This window comes from Falco punctatus (genome assembly GCF_963210335.1).
Source record: "Falco punctatus genome assembly, chromosome: 5".
Taxonomy (NCBI): domain Eukaryota; kingdom Metazoa; phylum Chordata; class Aves; order Falconiformes; family Falconidae; genus Falco; species Falco punctatus.
This window is the reverse complement of record NC_137584.1, coordinates 9,648,954-9,669,942: the sequence shown is the minus strand read 5'-3', so window position 1 is coordinate 9,669,942 and position 20,989 is coordinate 9,648,954. Positions and strand designations below refer to the sequence as shown.

The 20,989-nt window shown below is 39.4% G+C and overlaps 1 protein-coding gene across 3 annotated transcripts in view; it reads right to left on the bottom strand.

The window, feature by feature from the left end:
- Positions 1–20,989, bottom strand: part of PHIP (PHIP subunit of CUL4-Ring ligase complex) — a 118,531-nt gene that overhangs the window by 68,686 nt on the left and 28,856 nt on the right. For all 3 annotated transcript variants that reach the window (XM_080388125.1, XM_080388127.1, XM_080388126.1), the window contains exons 8-15: positions 15,411–15,632; positions 14,704–14,804; positions 7,761–7,831; positions 6,866–6,966; positions 6,721–6,761; positions 4,809–4,907; positions 2,605–2,758; positions 1,531–1,665 (exon numbers count right to left, since the gene is read on the bottom strand). In XM_080388125.1, the coding sequence (XP_080244251.1) occupies positions 1,531–1,665; positions 2,605–2,758; positions 4,809–4,907; positions 6,721–6,761; positions 6,866–6,966; positions 7,761–7,831; positions 14,704–14,804; positions 15,411–15,632 (924 nt within the window). The remainder of the gene's footprint in view (positions 1–1,530; positions 1,666–2,604; positions 2,759–4,808; positions 4,908–6,720; positions 6,762–6,865; positions 6,967–7,760; positions 7,832–14,703; positions 14,805–15,410; positions 15,633–20,989) is intronic.

The window sequence follows — 20,989 nt, the reverse complement described above, 5'->3', positions numbered from 1 at the left end:
ACTGTAGAGAGATGCCTCTCTTGCATACCTGGCTCATGACTTATTCATTGGTTTGAGACAAACTGATTGCCAGATTTACAATTCTCCTCACCTCACACAGCAGGCAGACTTTCTCACATTTTTCTAGCATGAAACACTAGCTGCTGAGATCTTCTGTCTACACATTTCTCTGACTCCAAAGATCTTAAAAATGTATGTGATTTTTACCCTTTTTAGGTGTTTGTGTTGCCTTGCGCTCTTGAAATAAATATTTAAGTCTTTCAGGGGGCTGCCTGACATCACAGGCATCCATAGTTGAGATTCTGATAGCCCTTAAATGGACTTGCCTTAAAAAGAGCAGATGAGCTCAGTCTCTTCTGACCTTAAATTCCATGAAAACTATCAAACATCCATAGTAAGTAGGACTGGCAAAGACAACCTAACCATGCAAGGAGAACATACACCTCAACTGGTACAGTGAATAGCACTGTGTGACAAAGATTTGTACTCATAGCCCCAAGATGATTGTCTCAGATTCTTCCTAAGTTCAGTTACAGAAATCAATGCAGAGGGAACAATACAGAACCTACGTCAGTGCTGAAGGAATCTAGGCTGCTCTCTCCCCCATTAAGCTTGCCATAATTTCCTCAGAGACTTTATGAGCTGTATGGTACACTGCACATCTCAAAATCCTTCTTTAGGTTCAGAGTGACCTTTCTGGCTTGACTTCATTTCCAAATGCCCTTTTTTTGTGTGAGTACGTCTATAGCAGGTCTCCACTTCAGATGATCTTCTTTATGCTGCTCTCCAAGACTGCCATTCCACTACGGCTTAAAGTCTGGATGAAGCCCATATGCCTACTCTCTGCATTCTCAATGATTCTTCATATTCTACAAAGACTTTTGTAATTTTCTCCAGGAGACAAAAGTCTGAATTGCACAACACATTATTAATTTTTTGAGGAAAAAGATACGTACAAAGACCCACTTAATATTAAGAAACAGATGGAAATACCTGTTGCATCCATCTTCCAGAAGAATTAGTTTAGTGCAGAACAGACCAAATTTGAAACCTGCATGTGGAGAAGCTCTACACAGAAAGGCTGACAGTATGGGCCAAGGCAGCATACAACATTGCATGAGATCAGGTGACTCCTGAAGAGCTTTAGCCAGATTAAGAATTAGTAATGCAAAAATTAACGAAGTTCCACCTTGGTTCCCCAGGCAGGAAACAGAGCACTAAAGGAGGGTCTCTGTCACCCTGTCTCTTACGCATGATCTCTGACAATGTAAATTAACACTCCAATTTCATGTCAATGAAGCATATAGAAAGATGACACTATGAAATACAGCCAAAGAAACAACTTTTTACATTTTACAGATTTAATCTTTGCCCCACTAAACTGAATAGGAATTTCTCTTGACTTCACTGGATGCAGGATCTTGCCCTACACACATATGCATGCTTCAAGATGGCCTACATAAGAAGGTACTAAAAGCAAAAAGTTTAGAAAGATTGCTTTGGCTTATCTGCATAAAGCACAATAATTACCATGTTGAAGTAAGACCGGATTTTGACCCCTCTTGCCAAATCCCAAACTATGACATTTCCATCATGTCCAGCAGAGAAAAGAACTCTTGGATCAAATGGATGCGGTTCAAGTACAAACACTTCATCTTCATGTCCCTGAAATTAAAGATATAGCCAGATGAACCAGAGGATTGTCTGAAATACTTACCCAGGAATTCAATATGGTAACACTAGCAACTGTAACATTAACCTATGAAAGTGTCCAGCCAAGAACAATCACTTTGACCACATTTCTTTTTTTTTTTTTTTTTGCAGCAGTGTGTTATGCTCTTCTCTTTTCAGTTGCAATTTTAGCTTCCTAAGAAGTATGTCAAGTATGTCACCTTCACAAATATGTCCCCATACTTTCGCCATGATTTCAAAAGATCAGAGTCCACATTCAGTGGTTTCGGTCTTAATGCTCCACAGATTTAAATTTATTTAGGTGGAATAGCAGTTAGGGATTTAATTTAGACTCATAAAGAATCAAATATATAACTAAAAGTTAGATATCATCTCCAAAATTAATCCTACATTTTAAAGTTTTGCATGAAACATTTCCATATCTAGCAGAGCATCTAGCTGCCTAGAGTTACCTATTTTCTCAGTTTAAAAAAAGTATCAGACATTAGTAAAAAATATTGTTTGATTTATTCTACCTAGAAGACTATTTTTTTCGTACTCATGGCATGACTAGGTTGCAGAACTGTCTATCTGTGCCTGTTTAAACAGCGCACATTTATCCACTGATGATATTTCAAAACATTTCTCACATTAAATAAAGGTAAAAAGAAACAACTGTTTCCTTCTCTCCTTCAAGGAAGCACTTTAGGGAAAAGAAAGGCCAAAATTAGTTTCAGACATCTTGAACAGCAATGCTTATTTGCAACTTTAAAGCTTTGTTTGCTAATAAGCAGCTGTCAAGACATCTCTATTACAGTTCAATTATCCAGAAACGTTTATTAAGGGAGTTTTCAGACAGAAAAAAACATGTAAGGAAGAATGTATATATGAATTCTGCATTCAGGTTTGATAAATGAAGATGGAACACCTTACCATGAGAATATGAATGAGCTGGCCAGTGAAAGAATTCCAAACTTTCAGAGTCATATTATTTACTGCAGTTATAACAGAGTTGTCATGGCGGTCCCATGCCACCATGGTCACTTTCAGCTTTGTGATTTTATCTTCAACTCCTTGTAAACTTTGTCTAAAACAAAAGAATGAAAAGTTTCAAAGCAATCCTAATTTGCCAAAACATCTTTATGTCCCTAACAAGTGAACTTTTGAATTTTGCTTAATTATTAAAAATAGAAGCATTAAGTCTTCAATAAACTAGAGCAAAAAAGATGTTTTCCACTACGTTCACATACAACCACAAAAGAATTGTAAATACTTAAACAATGACTATAGGGTCCTCCTAATATCTTAAAAAATAGGCTGATCAGATCTTTTTCCAAAAAATGCCCTCTGATACATGGTCTAACCCAATTAAATTTGATAGCTACAGTATTTCTTGTGACACCTGAAGAGCAAAAATTGAAACTAGTCATTCAGTGAACAGTAATTTGTCCTGGAGAACATTTGCAATGAGTAGTTATAAAAATGGAGAGAAGTATTTTGATACATTTAAATGAGTTAAATTCTCAGGCTATATTTAGTACTATACCACCACTCTTTCCCATCACTAATAATAATAGTGCTTAATTTTGCATGTATTTTATGTTTATCCCTATGAAACCCAAAACCTAGCCATCTGTATTATTATCTATCCAAATACTCCAAAAATTACATTTTTGTCAGCGTGGTTTAAAGATGAGCCACCATCGAATTCTCTAGCACACCAATTTCTGGGGAAACATCAACCAAATGCAACAGTAGTATGTTACCACCACGCAGGCAGACAATACAGAATCTTCTACACAGTAAGCACTACAATACATTACACAATAGTATATATTGTACAACCCAATAATAGAAAATGTAGTTATAGCCAGATTCATTTCTAGATTCAATGCAGAACCCAGGAGGCTTTGTAAGCCGAATTCACTCTTTCCTTTCAGTGCAGCGATTTCATTTTCTTTGATAAAATTGTGCTTGCGCAGAAAAGATCAAATTTGGAACTGCACTTATCCCTCTAGTCAAAATGACAAAACAGAATTCAGCTAAGGTGCTTTACTGAAATGAGCAGTTCAGTTTCTCAAAGAAGCTCAGCATTTGTGACCACAATTGAGAAGAATCCATTCCTGTTCTTTCCCAGAATGAGTTCAAACGAACAGTTTTTACAGGGGGCATTTTCATGGGAGAGTAACTGAGCATTCTCAAAAGTATCAGTGTTTTATACACTCTTGTCCAACAGTTCTATATTCATGTTTTGTTGAATCTGCCCATAACTGGCAAGATACTCTCTGATCTAACTAATTTACAGTTTATTTAGTCTTCTCTTCCATTCGTCTCTTGATCTTTCAGACATCTGTCCGCAGGATTACTCCTGAAATAATTTTCTTTTTTTTTTCCTATTAAATATCATCCTTCAAACCACTCAGTATGATCAATACAGGGAAAAAGGTTTATCCTTTACACCCATTATAAATCTTTGTAATGTACATCAGTTGGAAAACATCTCCTCTGTGCCAAAATAAAAAGGTGCAAAAGCCACAATTCCTACCAAGTCATTCTCCACCTTCAAGCTTCTTTTGTTGCTTGTTTTAGTGTACAGAAGTACCTCATACCTATAAGATCTTTGTAAACTCTGAGGTTGTTTTAACAAATGAGAACCAGTTACAGAGCATGTGATTTATTTGCTCTGGCATGTGGTATAAAAGAACCTAATAACACTTTTCTGGGCATGAAGATTCCACAATATCTTTAAGTATTACTAAAATGCAAATAGTCTCAAGAACAGACCTGACCTGGTTTTCCTGCTCCAGAAATAAATACCTATGTAAAAAGCCATATAAATTTGACCTTTAATGTGTTTGGAGTATCTTTTATTCTTTTAATCTAATCAAAATACTAGTGGAGATATTACCAGGACAAGCTAGTTTTGCCCGCTGAATATGTAGTCAAATATTTGTTTTCATTGGACTTCAAAAGCTAGACAAGCATATTGTGCATTTAAGCAATAATAATTTAAGAAGGCCTTTTCCCCATGCCTTATTTTTCCTTTTTTTTTTTTTTATTTATTTTTAATAAGTCAGCAAATGGTATCTATAGCCTTCAAGTATCTATTTGACAGCAGAATATTTTACATCACTTACCCTGCTGGGCGAGTAGCCATATCTAACAAAATGCTTTTCCATTCCCTTCGCTTAAATTGCCAGATTCGTGCTGTTCCATCACGGCTTCCACTCACAAATCTAACAAAAGAGGAAAAAAGTTACTCAGAGAGCAAAGGCAAATCTGTACAGAAAAGATACTTGAAAATTGAAGTTCCAGAATTTAGAACTCAAAATAATAGGAAATTAGAAGAAACAGTGTCAGAATGCTGTATGACTGGTTTGAGGTGAAAAACACTTCTCATAACAGGCCTGCAAAAAGTGGAACCTGCTTCCCTATCCTGAGCCCCTTCCAAACCAACTGTACTTTGACCTTTGGTGCACCTTGCTGAGTTATGACACTGCTCTGGCACAGGGACACCATAACCCAATGAGCACTCTAAGAAACTCAATTCTATTGAGAGCAGCCCTGAGGAGATGGACTTAGGGGTGCTGGTGGACAAGAAGCTCAACATGACCCTGCAACATGCGTTTGCAGCCCATGATGTATCCTGGGTTGCATCAAAAGCATGGCCAGCAGGTTGTGAGAGATGATTCTCCCCCTCCACTCCACCCTTGTGAGACCCCACCTGGAGTGCCGCATCCAGCTCTGGTGCCCCCAACAGAAGAAGGACATGGACCTGTTGGACTGACTCCAGAGGAGGGCCACAAAGATGATCAGAGGGCTGGAGCACCTCTCCTGTGAAGACAGGCTGAGAGAGGGTTTTCAGCCTGGAGAAGAGAAGGCTCCAGGGAGACTTCATAGCCGCCTTCCAGTACCTCATGGGGGCCTACAGGAAACCTGGAGAGGGACTTTTACAAGGGCATGTAGTGATAGGACAAGGGGGAATGGCTTTAAACTGAAAGAGGGTATACTTAGATTAGATATTCAGGAGAAATTGTTTACTGTGAGGGTGGTGAGGCACTGGCACAGGCTGCCCAGAGCAGCTGTGGATGCCCCATCCCTGGGAGTGCTCAAGGCCAGGCTGGATGGGGCTGGGAGCAACCTGGTCTGGTGGAAGGTGTCCCTGCCCATGGCAGGGGGTTGGAACTAGATAATCTTTAAGGTCCCTTCCAACCCAAACCATTCCATGATTCTATGAAACTAACCCTGTCATGCCAGGTAAAGCTAGGGAAGAAATTTAAGGAGTAAAAATAGCTTGAAGGGCCAGCAGAGCCCTGCAAGAAGTACAGACATGATTTAAAACAAACAAAACCTACTCCAAATAAGCTAGCGCTGTCATGACGCTTATCTGGAGAAGTGTTTCCCAGCTTGAGATTCTCCCCCAATTTTTTCTTCCCCCTTTTTGGGATGCAGGTGTAGAAGGAGGAGAAAGAGGTAGGTGGAGCACAATGAAGCATGGTTTACAACTATTTGTATCATAATAAGTGTACATTAGAACATCAATTAAATGAAGTGTCAGAAACATCACAATAAACTGTTTTCTTTAGCACCCTTCAGATCCAACATCCACAACTTAAAGTGAAACATTAAAAAAAAAAAATAGGCCAAACAAAATATTGTTAGATCTAGTTAGGTAAGTTTTCCTGTATCCAGCAGACACTTAACTGAAAAAAGGTTTTACGTGTTTAAATGTATCTAAAAATGCACATATTTTATATGTGAATATATATACACATATATTTCTTAAGAAGAAATTTCAAGTATTTTTATGCTCCTTGATTTTGGCAAATTGAAGATACTTTAATCATCCATTACACTGAAAACAACTGTAAGACTGAAGAAGCAGTATTATTAAAAAAAAACCCAGTGAGAATCCAACAGTTATACATGACTTTACTGCATGAACCTCAAAAGAGAAAGCATTTTTTTTAATGTAACTAATACCAGAAACTGGTATTTAAAAAAATTCACAAGTCAAAAATTAGCTCTGAATAATAATTAAGTGCTTACCTGCTACTACTATTAGAAAACTGAATGCTGTCAACTTTGTCCTATATAAAACAGTAGAAAAATAAAAAAAAAATCAAATATGATTCCAAATTATCTGAATTATTATTTTAATCAAATACATATGTAATTTTTAAAAAGTATTTACAGTATGAAACTCCAACTCTGATATCTTCTCTGGCTGACCTGATCCAAAGAAATAAACCCTAATGATGTGATCTGTACTCCCAGTGGCCAAAAACATTCCACCTAAGAAAAACAAACAGGTAAGACTTAAGAAAAAAAGGACAATCAAATGTTATTACAGTATTTTTAAATGGCTGTAACATCAAATACTTAAATTTATTTCCTTAAATTTATAGCTGTAACTCATGTCAGCTATGACTGTAACTGACCTTTAAGTAAAAACAAGATTAAGAAACTTGAAAGTTTAACTGGACTTGAATTACCTCACATTTGCTGTCAGATAAATATGCATCTGCAAACATACCTCAAAGATTAGCTAACTACAGTAATTTGTTTGTGATTAAGTCCTTGGAAGGGGCTCAATCTTAACAAAACCTAAATGGAACTAGGACTCCAGTACACTTTCTGAAAATAAGGTCATTTTGACATTTCATCCCATTATTTATGTTACATTCTTCAATTGTCAACTCTGGAATCAACGAAATTCAGACCATGAAAACCTAGCAATGAACGCCTTGTCCTAATTCCTACAAATTCCACCTCAGATAAAGCTGACTCTCAGAATCACTCTGAGAAAAAGGTATACATCATGTTTTATAAGACATGCAGTCACAAGAGACACACTTTCAACATTTTATATTTAATTCTTTTAAAGAATTGCCGTATCACCAAGTGTTAATGCACAGATTCTGAATTTATATTTTAAGTATTTGGGGGGTTTTAATAGCTACTTTACCTCAATTACATCTTATTAACAAGAAACATGCTATAGTAACTGCATCACACTTCATTTTACTCTCCAAATGACTTCTTACGTTGATACAAGGGAGAAAAAGGGGGCAGGGGGTAAGACCTACCAGCACTAAAAGAAGAACAGATCATTTGGACTCCGGGCCGAGGGCGTTCTGTAAACTTCGCTGGCCTTGGACTACAAATAAAGAAACAGTTAAAATTACTTCCCAATAGGGCTTAAAAAAATAAGTATCTTAGAAATAAAGCACAGAAGGACAAAATTAATATGAAGGAACAGATGGCTGCCCATCCATAAACAATTTTATGTGACTGTGCTTCATGATCTGATCTTTAGGAAACTAAGACATCCAGATGGACTAAGTAATCCATGTATCAAGGAGAGTTGCATCACAACTTAAATCCCATTCCTCTCTCCCCTCTAACTTTGCTACATAAAACAACTCTCCTTAAGTCACTGGCAAAGCAGAACAGAAGACACTAGAGGCAGTTGCCCATGATGTTCAGTTTTAAACCACTGGGTGTACTGGAACTCTGGCTTTCTCCTGCAGCACACAGCTGCTTTTACAAGAGAGAAACAGAGCTTGGTGCTCTTTATAGAGCACGATACAAAAGAAATTTAAATAAATTCAGAGTTCTTCACAATATTAGAATATACTGGTTTCTTCAGAAGACACATATTCTTTGTGGGCTCATTTCAAATAGTACCCAAAGAATGTCAGAACAATAGCTAGAAGTCTAAGGAATTTTACTTTATGGCCTGTGCTTTCTTTTAAGCATTTCAAAAATTGATGCGCAAGCAGAACTAAAGCTTCAACAGATTTGGCACTTTAGAAGTGTATAAAACCAAAACATATCAGTTCTGGTTCTTCAATTATTACTTCAACTCTGCTCATGCACTGCAGCAACCTCAAACCAGTAGGTGGTCTTGCATAGTACGCCATCTGCAATCTTCACTCAAAGAATAAACTTACTAGAGAACAGCAGCATTACACCCACAAGTGTGATCACTAAAGATGTGTTTTAACATAGAAGAATGCATATTCATAACGTCTCCAAAATTTTCTCTTTTAAAAGCAAAATGGTCCATAGAATTCATTTCAGCTGAAGGCAGATGAGTAAGAGACCTTTCTTCACTTATCAGCTATTGCTATCTCAAAGAAAGCAGTAAGTATTAAACCTTAGTGGTGCCTATGCAAAGAATACCAGTTAGAAATCTTTCTCCAAATGGCCCTTTCAGTATAGGCTGCCTCTGTGAACTTTCCTCTACCAGTTTTAAGGTAACTCCCTGCAGACTCATGACAAGAAAACTTCACCACAGCATACACTAAACAAGACAAAGATCTAGTCTACGAAACAGTAGTAACCCTTTCTTAACTGAGATACTAACATAAAAAGAACTATCAGATTATTCAATATACAGCTTACATAATTTGGAGAAAGTGTAAATAGATAAATAGGCTGCTGTTTTCTTCCACTGTGGTTTGTGAACTCTGCCTTTGGAGTTAGGACAGCTGCAAAACAGAGCAAGTACGCACTTACATTCTAGTTTGGATAAAGTTAAATTCTCCAACTTATGTCTCTCTAATGTGTGTTATTGTAGGCATTAGGAGACATAAGATTACGGCACTCTTTTACAATACAGCAGACTCTGGTCTTTACAGAATTACCTGGGCAATCAGTATTTCTGGGAAGCAAGGAAAGGGGACAAAAAGCATAAGTTCTTGCAACATATAGAAACCAAGCTAATTGCTTCACTTTACAAACACTCTCAATCCAGTTACAACGTGGCTGGAAGGCACAAGGATACCTTCACAAGTATTTCACAGAGAGGTCCAGAAAAGCCCTGGTACACAATTTTCCTCCTGGAGGAGACCTGTGTTAAGTTCAACACGAAACCAGAAATGAGAGGGGCTGCAATCAAAAAATAACCTGCACTCTAAGCAGCAGACAAAGAAGCAAGTTGGTCTATGCACCCCTACTAAGGGACACACTCACCCATATAAACATCTCAAGTTCATCTTCTTCCAAATGCAGCAACAGTGCAGGAATGGTTACCTAATCCAAGCCCTGCAGACTGACCTCACTCTAGACATGTAGTGGACTCACGTGAAACTTCTTCCCAGAAAACATGATGTGATATAACCTTTCCAAATTAAGTCTTTGTTCACAAGCTAATGGACAAGGTTCAGCATATCTGAATTCTGACATATAACCAGCCCCTTGAACATCAATCAAGTGCCTTCTGCTTAAGAAAGCAGGTGGGAAGTATCACACCACAGTGATGCTAATTGAGAAATCAACATCTTGTCCAAAACAGGACTGTCAAAATCACCAGCATGTGGTTTTCCTATGTTTCTTTCCTCCTTTTAAAATTATGAGGGAAAAAATAGAAAAGAAGAAAAGCAGTGTAGTAAGCTCCTCTACACAAATCTGTGAGACTGTTCTGCTGCCTTGTTCATATGGTCTGCCAGTAACAGACTAACACTGGAAGCCTATGATCCAAACACGGCAGAAGAATAACAAGAAAACTCAACATCTTTCTCGGAGAAGATAAATAGACAAATATTTCGCACTGCAACTAATTTAACTTTGATGCATCAATCACTTATAATTTCTCCTCTAAACTTAAATTCTTCAATTTCTGATCAACCAAGGCCGATCTTGTCCCTTCTCCCTACTGTCAATGGATACAGAATCTGACTCTTGCATCTTCTATCACCATCCAGAACAGTAACAGGAGACTAAGGGGAAAGTCCTGATTGCCTAAATTTCTAATTGCTTTCCCATCTTGTGGGCCACATTCCTTGACTTCCTTGCCTGCAGCAACAACCAACCTTACTGTTCATCTAATTAGAAACCAAATTAACCTACCTGGAATGTTACTGCTTTTAGTCATACATGGTAACTGCCTGGTCAGAAATCTTTTCACTGAAAGAAGAACAGCACACAGGAGGCTCTTCTAGTACTGAAGAACATGCTTCCACACTAGTCACAGAAGCGCGTGAACAAGGCTGATTTGAACTACTCTCCTTTGAACAGTATGAGAAATTTGAGGTCAGCAGTGTCAATGTCTGTGTTTCATCCTATAGCACCAAATCTACTGTAATGTGTCCTTTTGCAGTTTTATCAAAACAGAGCTCTTATCACCAAGCATCTCGTGTCTGGGCCGTATGCATGACCCAGACAGTGAACATGCCTCAATTACAAGGTTATCAAAAAATTGGGAGACTAATGTGGGAAGCCTCTTATTTCAGAGATACTATTAATATTGCAGCAGAGCTGCTGGCAAAGCTGAATACAAGGATTTTTGCGATCTAAGAATGAAGCTAACATTTGCAGAGAGAAAAAAACCAAACAGAAAACAGGACTGGGATAGGGCACTAGACATTAGAAGGCTTAAAGGATGTCAAAGTCCATTTGAATGACAAATAACTACAGTTTTCAGGTAGCGAGTTTTCCAATTTTTCATGATCTGCTGAGATAAATAAATTGCTCTGTCATATTTTGATCTTGTAAGTGGGGAATAAAGAACATTTTCAAGTTTCCTCATCTCCCGAAGAAGATGACAGGGAAAGATTCTCTTCAGAGGCAGTTCATCCCAGGAGGGACTAAGTCCAACTTCAGTTAAAGACAAGGAGTTGATTCAGTAGCCTTAACCATCCAAGCTGGGTTCCATGAAAACAGTTTGCAGTGTAGTTAAGAACAAAACTATTTTTAATTTGAGAGCACACTGAACACAGTAGTGTATTCAAACATTGCCTTTCCCGTATTTCATGAAAAAGTTCAGCAAAGTACTTACTGCTGGCACTGCCAATCATCTTGAAACTACAATCAACCACATGATCATCATGAGGCTGCCCAACAGCTCATAATCTTAACTCAGTGCCAGACGATTCAAGTAGTGCCAAGTATAAAAAGTAGGGGGTGGGGTACAAACACGGGGTTTTTTCTTCTTTTAAGCAGCTGACATTTCAAGACTTCACTACCGGTTTCCATTTAAAGTATTGGATGATTTAGTAACACACTTTCATCGCTGATGGCAATTGTATTCTTAAAGGGCAGGCTGCAGTCAAGCTCAGGAGAGTCAACTGTTAACTTAAGCATGTGACAGCACCCTTCACCTGTAACTGCTCGGATCTTTGGATCTTGAAAGCTCCCATTTCTCCTTCTTGGGGAGTGATGCCAGTAACCAAGATGTAGTGCAGCAAGGTCAGACCCTAAATATCTGTGGTAAGAGATCTTTTCTCTGCAGCTTTGCTCCATTTCAGAGTTACTGAACAGAAGCAAGCCTGTATTTTTTACTATAGTGATAAAAGTTCAAACTTCCCACCCCACCAGTTATTCTCTTTTCCAGATGGTCTACACAACATGTTTTTGAAAACAAAACCTCACAAAGGGTCTTAAGAAAAAAATTAACAGGAATCTTTCTTTCCTTTGATGCCGTTATATCGCTGACACTCCTTTTCCTCCAGCACATTACTGAATGGATGTGGAGGGGATCTGCCATGTTTCCATAGTTCTGGAAGCAGATCTAAAGGTATAAGGAAGCACAATCACCTCACCAAAAACTGTTACGACAACGTACACCAAGAAGCACTGTCCATACAACGCAGCCTCCCTGTGTATTATTACACTGGACTCTTAGTTTCCCATTAAACTTTTCCAGTAAACTAAAAGTTTACTGGAATAAGCAAGACAATCTCAGTCAGAAAAGTTTACAGTTCAACGCATGAAGTAAAATTTCCTGTAACTAACAAATTCCCCTGAATTAGTATACTGTTCAATTCAGGAAGAGCTACATTAAGGCTTTTCTGGCTGTCCAACTATTTTGATATCCCAAGTGGCATACAGTTACGTTCCAGTCCCAAAAGACATACCTGTTTATTTACACTTTACCAGATTTTTATCAAGTTTTAGCTTATATCAAAAAGCATCAGTTACTTCTAACACCTAACAGCATTACTAAGATCAAACAAAAATTTAAGACCAGTATCTTGCCTCCAAAGTAGCTAAAACTGGTTGTGTAAGAGCAGAAACCGTACACTGTAATGCCTTTTAGTATCTTCATATAATGCATAATACCCTGTGGCATGGAGTTTCATAACTTAACTGCATGTTTTGCAAAGAACCATCTCCTTCCAATTTGGAATTGGCTACTGAATACCCAACAAGCAATTACTCATTATACGCCCTCCTTAAGACACTCATGACTGTACATGCCTTATCTTCATGCATTCGTCTTTTTCCAGACTGAAGAAACGCAGCATAAAGGGTTCCTTTGTCTTCTCAAACACAACATATAAAATCCTTCCAGAAGGGAAAGTAAGGATGGTACAAATTCCAGTCTCAAAATTTACTCTGCACTCCATCATTAAGCAGCACTGGCATGACTTGGGTTACCAGACCACTTCCTTGCTATGCTGCATGAGACAGCTGAGCTAACCTGTTTTCTCTGCACCACTATCTGATCACATCTGCTGTGACTACTTATATATTGAAAGCATTACTCAAAAAACTTTTATAAATTTAATATTTGGTGAGTGTATCTTACTGAAAATTTTTATTCTACATTTACCTATCACCATGGAAAGGAATTAGTTGAAAATCCCCTACCATAACTGATGCCAGCTTTCTCAGTCCCTAAATTTTACTTCAAGACAAATCCCCTCCAACTCCATGATTCATCCAAACATTCATGACTTCTAAACACTGATCTCCCGACCTTATATAGTATAACTCACTTAACTCTCATGGATTCCACTATTCTCCAATGGCAGAATTTGCTTCAAAATTCCATTCCATAAACTCAATCTTTATTTAGGAAAGTGAGGGAAAAAAAAGAAAGGAAAAAAGTGAAAGAGAAACATTGTGGGCTCAAAAGTTTTACAACTTGGGCAGATTAAGATTTCACCTTGTCAACAAGAGCTCAGACTTAAGAGACCTCATGAAAAATAAGGTGGTGGCAACTCCACTCCTTCACACATTAAAAGTAAGCATGTAAGCCATCTCCCCCTTTTCTCAGCAAGGAGGAGTCTTACTTTGATTACAGCAAGCACCAGGCAGCAGAGGATTAACAGCCTGAGAAGCAGCTTCATCTACAGTATCAAGAAAGAGCCAAAATGCCTAGAGACCACCACAATAGCTAAGGTCCAGACAACCAGAGAAGTACCTAGGCAAACCCAAGCCCTGCATAACCCTGGCACACTGCAAGGAAGAGGTTCTAACAGCAATTACCAAAACTACAAGAAAACAGAAACCTACCTGGCCAGGAGAATATATCCATAAGAACACATCTCATCCCCAGAGTGGAACCGCTAATGATTACTGAAACAACTATTTCCAATATTAAGCTACAGCTGTTTTGTGATAAAGGAAAAGAAGGAGCAAAAAGCATTTGAAAGCTATTGAACAAGTTCATTTTTAAAAAAACTTCTCTCTATTTGAGGGCACTGACAACATTTTTAATATCTTATACTTTGAAGGCAGTACTTCAGGCTCAACTTCAGCCACCGATACACAGCTCCCCAAGAATTCCCCAAGAATTCTGCCTCCTACCACATTACAGTAAAGAGCAACTACAAAAAGGTAATAGAGACAAGGAAAACCATCAAAACCACCCTATTCTAATTTATACTAGGACATTACCATATCCTAAAACCCCCTGGATCTTCATGTCTAAATTACAATCATTTTATCAACATAAATTTTTTGGGACTAAGAGATAAAAACAGAACCAAAAAGCACCAACTTTGACATTATATTTTTTAAAAAAATAACTTTTTTACTCAATTAACAAACTGCAACAAAACTAGGTATATAGGTATACAGTTACTTGCTTCAACCCACAAAATGTTGTATTATCAACTCAGTCTTTAAAAGATAAGCAAGCAAGCTATGGCTACATCAGAAATAGATCACACCCAATAATCACACAGTGAACCAGACAGTGAGAAGTTTTGTCTTAGTCAAATTTTTCTCCAACATTTGTACATCATTCTTAATTACAAAAAAAAAATTATAAAATCAACAAATAAAATAGCAACCAACTTTATTTTAAGGGTGCCAGCATCCCACAGCCAAAAGCATATTGTTCCATCTGCCCCGGTTGAAGATAAGTATCTCTTTGAGCCACTGCACAGTGGAGAGAACTGGGGTGGGGAAGAGAAAAAAAAGAAAAGCTCTGCTGTTAATCTGTTCCAGATGTGCTAAGAAGTTCCTCAAGTCATTGACTTCTCACAAAAAAAAAAAAAAAAAAATCAAGTATCGAACCATACTTAAGAAAACTAAATTGCAATGAAGACCAAAATAACACAATGCTGCTCAGAGTCACTCTCTTCCTTCAGAACAACCCTCCTGGGTTACTTGGCAAAGCACTCTGGATTCTCCCTCCCCACAACCCAAGTTGTGCAACAGCATGCAACGTGAAACAGAAATAAACCAAAGTATTCAGCAGTGACTGCAGTTCTTGCTCAGTGGACCTGCAGTCAGAATCACAGCCTGGAAAGGAACGATACTTCAAAACAGAACTGCCCATGTGCATCATGCAATTTTTTTGAACAAGGATTATGTCTGGCATGTTTCAAGGGTCACGCATTTTGACAATAAACACGTGTTATTTCACAATGCATACTGTGAAAATTCCTTCTCACTTCACAGGCACGCATTTTTATTACACAGAACATTCCTGGGTGGTTCCTTTTTCAGTCAAATTATGTACTTTATTGCTCAGGTGAGTTTGCAAAGCAAAAACCTACCTGCAATGATGTTATAGATGCACTGTGGCCCTGCAGAACTGCTAAGGGTGCACAAGTTCGAAGGCACCAAACTCTGATCATTTTATCACAGCTTCCAGCAGCTATCATGGTGTTTTCGTAGTTCACTGCCATGTCAGATATTTCAGCTGCATGCCCTCTCAGGGTAGCCAACAACCTTCCATCATCTGTTGCCCAGATTTTTACAAGGCAATCATCTGATCCCTGGAAGGTAGAAATTTCAACCATACCATTAGCTGTTGATGTTACAGTTAACTAACACAATGAACTGAAAAACAGAACTAGTAGCATGTGCAGGTAAGTATCATATGACATGCCCTCCCGTCCCCGGCTTTTAACACTTTTCCACACTGCATTCAAAACACAGGATTACATTAATTCTCAACAGTATATACAAAGCATGATGTGTTTGTAATACAGATCACAAATCCTCCAGCAAGTTGGATTTATGCTCTTCAGTAAGACACTTTTCCCAAAAACTCTAGCACAAACCAGAGTTGCAACATTAAAATGAAAATTTACATTAAACATTAAAATGAATCATGAATTGGTACAGTGTTTGCCATTTAGCATTATACCCACTTACGTTCCTTATCTTCGTGCCCTATCAGCATTAGCAGTATACGTAGCACAGTAACAATGAGGTAAAGAGCCTGCATGAACAGCTATTCCGTTAAGTCGAAGTACTATAAATCTGCTTTGATACTCACATGAACAATCACCAAAATGATCACTCTTTCTCAACAAACTTCAGAGGCTTCACCTATTCATATTCAACTCACATTTAGCTGGTCTTCCCACATCACTGTAACAGCTGCTTGCCTGTATACAACAAACTCACAGCCCTAGCAAAAATTTCCAGACTCAGTCCTTCATTTTTTCATTGCATTCCTGCACCTCCCTGAAAGTCTGAGTATCTTTGCACCTCACTCAGCACAATAATATTTGAACACTGCACAAAGGCACTGACAGCTGAGATTTGCTGGAAATATTTCATTAATTTGCTTAGGTTCAGAAGCAATACAAAGCTGGATGTTGGATTTTAACATCTGGAGCACTTATCTGGTACTGGACACACAGAGGTGCTGCAGCAAGTTACAAAGTGACACCACTGTTATAAAATTTCATCTGTTTTTTCCTCTTTCATCTATTTACAGTGTCTTTGCACAAGTTTACCTAGCATTTATTCTTTGAAGACAGTCAGAAGGCAGGGCAATACTTTCCTCCACCTTTTATAAAAATTGTATCCATTCGGTACAGGCACAAACAGCCAGATTTTTAAAAGACTGGTAAGCATTCAGTGAACGTAAGCATCTAACAACCGAAAGTCTCAAAAAATATTTAGAGGCTACCACTACTATTTTCAACATTTCAACAAAAGCAGCTTTTGTAAACAAGCGACACATATTTTCCCTACTTAGTACACTCCTTAGTCTACATTCACATAACTACAGAAATCCCACACTGCCACAGCTCCATTCAGCTACTGTTCTGGGCAGCCCAGTCCCAGGACTCCAACACCCAGCTTGGGAAGTGCTCACTGACACACACACTATATGTGACATAGAGCTGTCCCACCAGTGCTAGGCAAATGCTCCAGGAAACACTTTCAAAAGAAACCCAGATACATACTGCAGCTATTGGAATGCATAAAATGATTCAGAAAGCTTTTTTTTTCCTCTCCTTTTTTTAATAAATGCTGACTAGCCTGTTCACATTATGTTAATACTGACGAACAATTTATTTTCTTAACTTCTTTTATGTTACTGCTATAAAAAAAAAAAAAAAAAAAACCAAAACAACAGTCCTCTAATTTAAAAGGTAGCTAAATTTTACTCATTACATTAGTTCAGATTTAAAGCTAGTACCCGGGAAGAGGGGAACAGCATACCTGCAGTTACCTAACAATTATACATCCATTCTCATTTGTAACAACACCCTGCAAACCAGTCGACTTTCTCAGGCTTATTTGTTGTTTAGTGAACAAGTTGTTTATGGCTCACAGCCAGTTACCCACAGCAGTTTCACTCTTCCTTTATTATTTATATCAATTCTGACAAGACACTTATCTCTTTAACACAAGAGACAACTATAGCCCCGGTTTTTTAAACACTAAAAAGAAAGCTGACTGTATTTACGTACATTGACAGGGCACATGTTTCTACAGATCACAAATGCAGGTTGCTTCTCTACAGAAGCAACACATCTTCAGCATCAGCAAAAAGGCTACTTTGGAGCATTAGTAACATTTTAACCCAGCAGAACATTTTGCAGGGGGACTCCAGACACGTGAAATCAAGGTAACTTAAAACTTTACTGTGTCATTGATTTCTGGAGTACCTTGGTAGGTAATTTTGATTTACCAGTTATCATGCTTTTGCTTTTCCTCAGGTGGGCATGACTTTAAGGCCATAACTTGTCTTTCTTCCCAACCCTTCAACAGGTGCAGCCATGAATGCAGAGATGTGGGCAAGACAACTTCTCCCATGCTTCCACCTTAGAATAAACTTCCGAGCCTCCAATTAAGGTTGTCAAACAAATTCTGACATTGCATACTCATTTTAAACAAGTACTTCTATTAAGAGAAGGTCCCTCTTCCCTCAAACAGAAAAGTACAATTTGAGATTTCAGATTTCTCTTTGGTCCTCCATGGACACCAAGTGTGAGCAATAAGCGTTACAGAAGAGCACGGCTCTTAAATATTTAGCCTCAATACTCAACAAAGGACCGCTCCCTTGTGCAGTCTTGGTTAGTTATAGCAAGCCAACAGCTAGTTTCTACTTCAAAAACTTGGTCATAAGAGTGTCTGTTGCAGGGACATGTCTATTTGACAAAAGAGATAGTAAGGCAGCTTGTTAATAATTGTATTTTCTGCCTCTTGGGTAAGGAGAGCAATGGTACATATACTATCTCTACTTGCACATAAAACTTCCATGCTGAGATTCTGTGGTACATGCCTACCTTCTCTTAGCTGCTAAACTGCTACAGTGCCAGCCCAGGGAAAACCACCGAAGCCTGCAGAGTTGAACAGCGACAGACAGACAGAACCAGAGAATCACTGAGGTGGGAAGGGACCTCTGGAGATCACCTAGTCCACTCCCCCTGCTCAAGTAGGGTCAGCTAGACTAGGTCACACAGGATGATGTATCAACAATGCCTGTAACCTTTTGTATATTTACTGAAGGTACTCAATGTCCCATCACCAAGGACCTTACAGAGAACATTAAAAAGTACTGGCTTCAGCACCACACCCTGTGGTACCCCTAGTGACTGTCCTCCAGCTGGGCTCTGTGCTGCTAATCACAACCCTTCAAACCTGGCCATTTTCAGTCTCACTGTCCACTTATGCAACCTGTACTTCATCAGTTTGCCAGTAAGGATGCTACGGGAGACAGCACTGAAAGCCTTGCTGCAGTCAGGAAAAACAACATCTACTACTGTCCCTCATCCAACTTAGTCATTTGATCATATAAGGTTATCAAGTTGGACAGGAACGACTTCCCCTTCGTAGATCAATGCTGATCACGTTCTTACTGTTAATATGGTTGGAAATAGCTTTAAGGAGGGTTTACTCCATCACCTTCTTAGGTGACAGATGAAAATGAATGGTCTGTACTTCCCTGGAACAACCCTCTTGCCCTTCTTGAAGACAGGAGTGACATTTACTCTCTTCCAGTCCACAGGAACCTCTCCTGATCATCATGGCCTCTCAAAGATAATTGAGAATGGCCTCACAGTGTCACCTGCCAGTGTCTCTCATCAGGTCCCAACATGGTGTCATGGTTTAACCCCAGCCAGCAACTAAGCACCACATGGCTGCTCGCTTACTCCCCCCCCGTGGTGGGGTAGGGGAGAGAATCAGAAGAATAAAAGTGAGAAAACTCATGGGTTGAGATAAAAGACAATTTAATAAAATAAAGCAAAAGCCACACATGCAAGCAAAGCAAAACAAGGAATTCTTTCACTAGTTCCCATGGGCAGGCAGGTGTTCAGCCATCTCCAGGAAAGCAGGGCTCCATCACACATGACAATTACTTGGGAAGACAAATGGCATCACTGTGAATGTCCCCCCTTTCCTCCTCCTTCCCCCAGCTTTATATGCTCAACATGACATCCTGTGGTATGGAATATCCCTTTGGTCAGTTGGGATCAGCTGTCCCAGCTCTGTTCCCTCCAAACTCCTTATGCATCCCTGCAGCCTCACTCACTGGTGGGATGCGGTGAGAAGTAGAAAAGGCCTTGACATCATGTAAGTGCTGCTCACCAGTAATGGAAACAGCCCCTGTATTATCAACACTGCTTCCAGAACAAATCCAAAACATAGCCCTCCATACTAGCTACTACGAAGACAATTAAATCTATCCCAGCCCAAATCAGCGCACATGGATATGCGGATCGCTAGTTCATTTAAATATTCCCTAGCCTGATTCCCCTCCACCAAGGACAAGTCTGCCTTGCTCCACACTTTCCCTCTGGTCTCAAGGACTTGGGACTCCTTAAGACAAGTCTGGCACTAAAGACCGAGGCAAAGACGACAGTCAAGCATCTCATCTTTTTCCATGTCCTCTGTCACCAGGTCTCCTGCCCGACTCATCTGCAGGACCACATCTTCCATTGTCTTCCCTTTGCTGCCCATATACTTCCAGCAGCCATTTGTGTTGCTCTTCACAACCCTTGACAGATTCAATTCCAGGCTGTCTTCAGCTTTCCTAACCCCATCGCTGAACTTCCAGAGAGTGGCTCTGTATTTCTCCCAAGTTATTTGTCCCTGCTTTCACCTCTTGCATGCTTCTTTTTTGTGTTTGTTTTGTCAGGACCTCACTGCTTATCCACACAGGCCTCCTGCCACCTCTGCTTGTTTTCCTGCACATTAGAATGGATCATTCCTCAGTCTGGAAGAGATGACACTTAAAAACAGCCAATCGTCCTGGACCCCTCCTCTCTCCCCCCAACCATATCCCACAGGATTCTTCCAAGCAGGTCCTCAGACAGGTCAAAATCTGCTCCTCTGAAGTCCAGGGTTGTGATCCTGCTTTTTGCCTCATTCCTTCCTCACAGGATCCTGTCCTCCGTCACCTCATGGTCACTGTAGTTAAGACAGCCCTTGGCTTTTACATCCAAAAACAATTCTTCACTGTTTGTAACTAACAGATCCAGCGAGTGTCTTCTGTTGTCAGCTCCCCAGTGACCTGCGCCAGGAAGCTGTCATCAGGGCATGACTGCAGAAACTTCCTGGATTGCCTGCATGCTGCCGCATCCCCCATCTAACAGATACCAGGGTGGTTCAAGTCCACCAGGAGGACTAGCAGAGGCTTTTGCCAGTTGCCTGAAGAAGGCCTCATCTACTTCTTCCTGATCAGGAAACCTGTAGCAGACAGCCACCCCAATGTCACCCACATTGATGGGCCCTTTAACCCACCCATGAGCTCTCTCAGCTGGCTCATCACCTGTCCCCAGGCAGAGCTCCATGCATTCCTGCTACTCTCCCACATGAAGGACAACTCCCACTCCTTGCCATCCTGGCCAGCCCCTCCTAAAGAGTCTGTACCCATCCACAGCAG